The sequence below is a fragment of the Neolamprologus brichardi genome, chromosome 3 (genome assembly GCF_056152115.1).
Source record: "Neolamprologus brichardi isolate AB-2024 chromosome 3, ASM5615211v1, whole genome shotgun sequence".
In the NCBI taxonomy this organism is placed as follows: Eukaryota; Metazoa; Chordata; class Actinopteri; order Cichliformes; family Cichlidae; genus Neolamprologus; species Neolamprologus brichardi.
The window spans coordinates 9,287,566-9,290,912 of record NC_142106.1 but is presented as its reverse complement, the minus strand read 5'-3'; the positions used below and the strand labels follow the sequence as shown (position 1 = coordinate 9,290,912).

The window sequence follows — 3,347 nt, the reverse complement described above, 5'->3', positions numbered from 1 at the left end:
AGCTTATTTAGTTCTATTAATACACTGAAATCTCATTTGTGTCATGAAGAAAGTCTTTAATCAAACAGAATTCAAAGATCAGAAACATTTCATATATGGAGTTAAACATGAATCATTGTTTCAACAATAGATTTATTGTTGTCATAAACAGACAAGAAGACAACAACAAACTGCTCCTCCCATTCAACACATGTCAGTCCATATCCCAGCAAACGAAATCATCTCCATTTACACATCAAATAGAAACATGAATCACTTGTAATGATTAGAAACTTGATAGAATTTCAAATCTAGTTTGGGGAGTCATTCAGTGAGAAACAGTGAAATGATTTTCCATGTGAAAAGGTGGACAGCAGAAACAGAAAGAAACAGTGAGAACTAAAAGAGAAACAAAGAGCTTTGGAACAACGAGGCAGCAGGAGGACAGCTGCAGTTTAACAGCTTCAATTCACTGACAGGAAACAACATTAGAAATATCATCATCCTCAACTCATCTGCTGCACTGACACTGACACCTTCAACGGACACACCTTCAGTTTATCATCAGTGTTAATGAATGGAAACATCCTGTGAGTGAAAGTGTGTGTGAAGGTGTGTATGTGTGTGTTAGTATCAGGATCAGAGAACGACAGCTTTCCTCTGTTCCAGTCCAGATTCACTCTGATCCTCTGGAGCTTCTTCTGGACTGAGAGAGCAGTGACAGGAGCTGATGGAGAACATGCTGAGTATTCACCTTCATCAAACTCTATTCTCCATAATCCAGACCATATGTCTCCCTTCCTCTGCACAGACTCTGCTAACACACCCAGTCTCCACCATGTATTGTCTCCAACATCAAAATCCCAGCTGTGAGTACCTGAGTTAAAGCCCTCAGAGCCCAGGACAGACCAGATAAATCCATCAAACCTCTCTGGATTATCAGGAAGCTGCTGCTTCTCTCCTCCTTCTCTCACACTGGTCAGATCTTCAGACAGGATGAGGTTTGGATGAGCAGTGTTTGGGTCCAGAATGAGAGGAGTGTAGGAGACCATGTCCTTCATGTTGTTCCAGATGTTGAAGGTCAGGTTGCCCAGGTGTTTGGCCTGGTCTATCAGAGCTCCTGAGGGCAGCTGTGGATCATCCAGCAGGGGGCAGCGCTGGACTCTTTCCACTGCAGCCTTGTAGTTGTGCAGGAATGAGACGTCTTCAGCTCTCAGCTCCTCCTCTGTGGCTCTGACTGTGTCTGAAAGAGCTGCTATCTCTCTGCTCAGAGCCTCCATCTTCTCCTTCATCATCCCACTCTTCTGCTCCTCTTCCTCCCTCAGTGCAGCCAGCCTGGCCTCCTCTTCCTCTGCTAGAAACTGCTGAAGCTTCTTAAACTGCTCCTTAATCTGCCTCTCTGTGTGTCGGGCCTGGACCTTAATGTGTTCTGCTGTTTGATCAAACTTCACTTGAACTTCTTCACAAACCTTTAACTTCTTCTTTAAGGGCTCCAGAGTTTCCTGAAGTTCCTTCTTGTGTTGTTGTGCAGCTTCATCGATGGGTCTGAATCTGTGATTGGTGTGTTTTTCTGAGGCACAGCAGACGACACACACTGGCTGCTGATGGTCCAGACAGAAGAGTTTGAGTTTCTCAGAGTGCAGACTGCAGAGAGCCTCTGAAGCTCTCTGATCTCTCTCCTGTACGAACGACTCACACAGGTTCCTTAAAGCCAGACATAAAGGTGGATCTTCCCTTGAAGATCTTCTCTTACAAACTGGACACTCGTGTGTTGGTCTCTCTCTCCACCATCTCTTCAGACAGTCTTTACAGAAGCTGTGGCTACATGACAGAATAACAGGATCTCTGAAGACCTCCTGACAGACCGGACAGCAGAGATCCTCCTCTGATCTGGAAGCCATTGAGTCTGTGAGTGAAGCTGAAAACAGCAGACAGGAAGTACAGTCAGTCCTGGCTCCCCTCCCTCCTCTACCACCTTCACTGAAACTTCCTTTGAGTCGTGTTTTTGCTCAAACTCACCTTCAGTGTGTGGAGCGTCAGCAGCTTGAAGCAGCAGTGTTGGAGTTTTCCACTTTTCTCTCCTGTAGCTGGACTCACTCAGAGGAAGCTGCTAGTTTGGTCTGAGCTCAGTCTGATCGTCTGTGCGTCTCTCTTTACTGAGGACGAAGAACTTCCTGTTTCCTGGTTTGTCACATTTGAGTGACGTGAGGGGAGGAGACAAATGTTGCTGTTTGACTTTTAACTAAGGTGTGTTTCAATCCTGCCTGCAGCTCAAAAGCTGTCAAACAGGTTTTGTGTCTTTTCACCTCCACAGGTCACAACATGAAACCTGTTGTGAAGTTTATAAAATAAAGTGTCACTCGGTGGTGCAGCTGTTTGTCAGCTTCTATTTCAGACTTTGTTCTGCTTCTTGTTCAGGTTCCCAGCAGTGGGAGTGTAATGCAGTCACACACACACAGGTGGTGTTAAGGTGGATTCACTTAGTTACAGACTGTGGTGTTATTTCCTGTAACTAAGGGTGTGTTTCACTCCAAAGTTCAGACATTAACCTGCCAGAAGTTGTAAAAGTTACTGATAAAGAGCTTTTCTCTCATTTCACATGCAGGTCAGAGCATGAAAGCTGTGATGCAGCAGTTTGAGAGAAATTGCTGCTGATATAAAATATTTTTTGTGGTTTTACAAAATATATAAAAGAGCAGAAAGAAAAGAAATAAGTGTAAAGAGTGCAGCAAAATGCATGTTTTAGTGTGAGTTGGTTCATCTGATCTGGTTGTGTAAAAGTCACTGCATGACACTGAGTGTTACTTTTGTGTTACTGACACTCATCTCTAACATCTCTTTCTCTTACTTTCTTTTTTCTGTTATTTAGTCAAAAATCTTTCAAAGAAATAATGAATTCTCCACACGTGTTTGAAGGTTGCTGATACGTTCATCTAGCACAGACCTATTGCTGGAACGCCAAGACAATTCTACTACAATGGCAAAAACAAGATGCAAGTCACCAGAGCTCTTTGTGTTGCTCGTGCATGAGGGAGAGAACTGTGACGAGCATCGTTCCCTCCAAGTAAGCAAATGAATGTTAATAGTCAAACATAGAAATTAACATTTGCAAAATCATTCCAGCTTTGTGGTGCATCTCCTCCAGGTGTGTAAATCACACATGCAGAGTGGTTTGAGTTCCTCAGAGCTTCATAAATGTCTCTTCCAGTTGTTTCTATCACTGTCCATATGACCAGAGTCCAAATGTATGCAGACATGGGTATAACAAACATACCAGTTAGTTTTGCTGTTTGTCAATGTGGCTTTCAGTTATCTTCAAGGCTGCAGGCCTTTGTCAGCACTCCTGTTTTATGGCCTCTATCAACCCT

The 3,347-nt window shown here is 43.6% G+C and overlaps 1 protein-coding gene across 3 annotated transcripts; it reads right to left on the bottom strand.

Moving 5' to 3' along the window:
* Positions 1–485: 485 nt before the first annotated feature.
* LOC148103398 (E3 ubiquitin-protein ligase TRIM35-like) lies at positions 486–1,880 on the bottom strand. 3 transcript variants are annotated; one of them, XM_087839147.1, is made up of 3 exons: positions 1,644–1,880; positions 1,191–1,457; positions 486–1,157 (listed from the first exon to the last, which is right to left on the bottom strand). In XM_087839147.1, exons 1-3 carry the CDS (start codon positions 1,878–1,880, stop codon positions 486–488), a joined length of 1,176 nt encoding a protein of 391 aa, XP_087695273.1. The 3 variants fall into 3 exon arrangements, with proteins under 3 accessions (XP_087695273.1, XP_087695272.1, XP_087695274.1); XM_087839148.1 differs by having other exon boundaries at positions 587–743; positions 793–1,880; XM_087839146.1 differs by having other exon boundaries at positions 486–1,880.
* Positions 1,881–3,347: the final 1,467 nt, after the last annotated feature.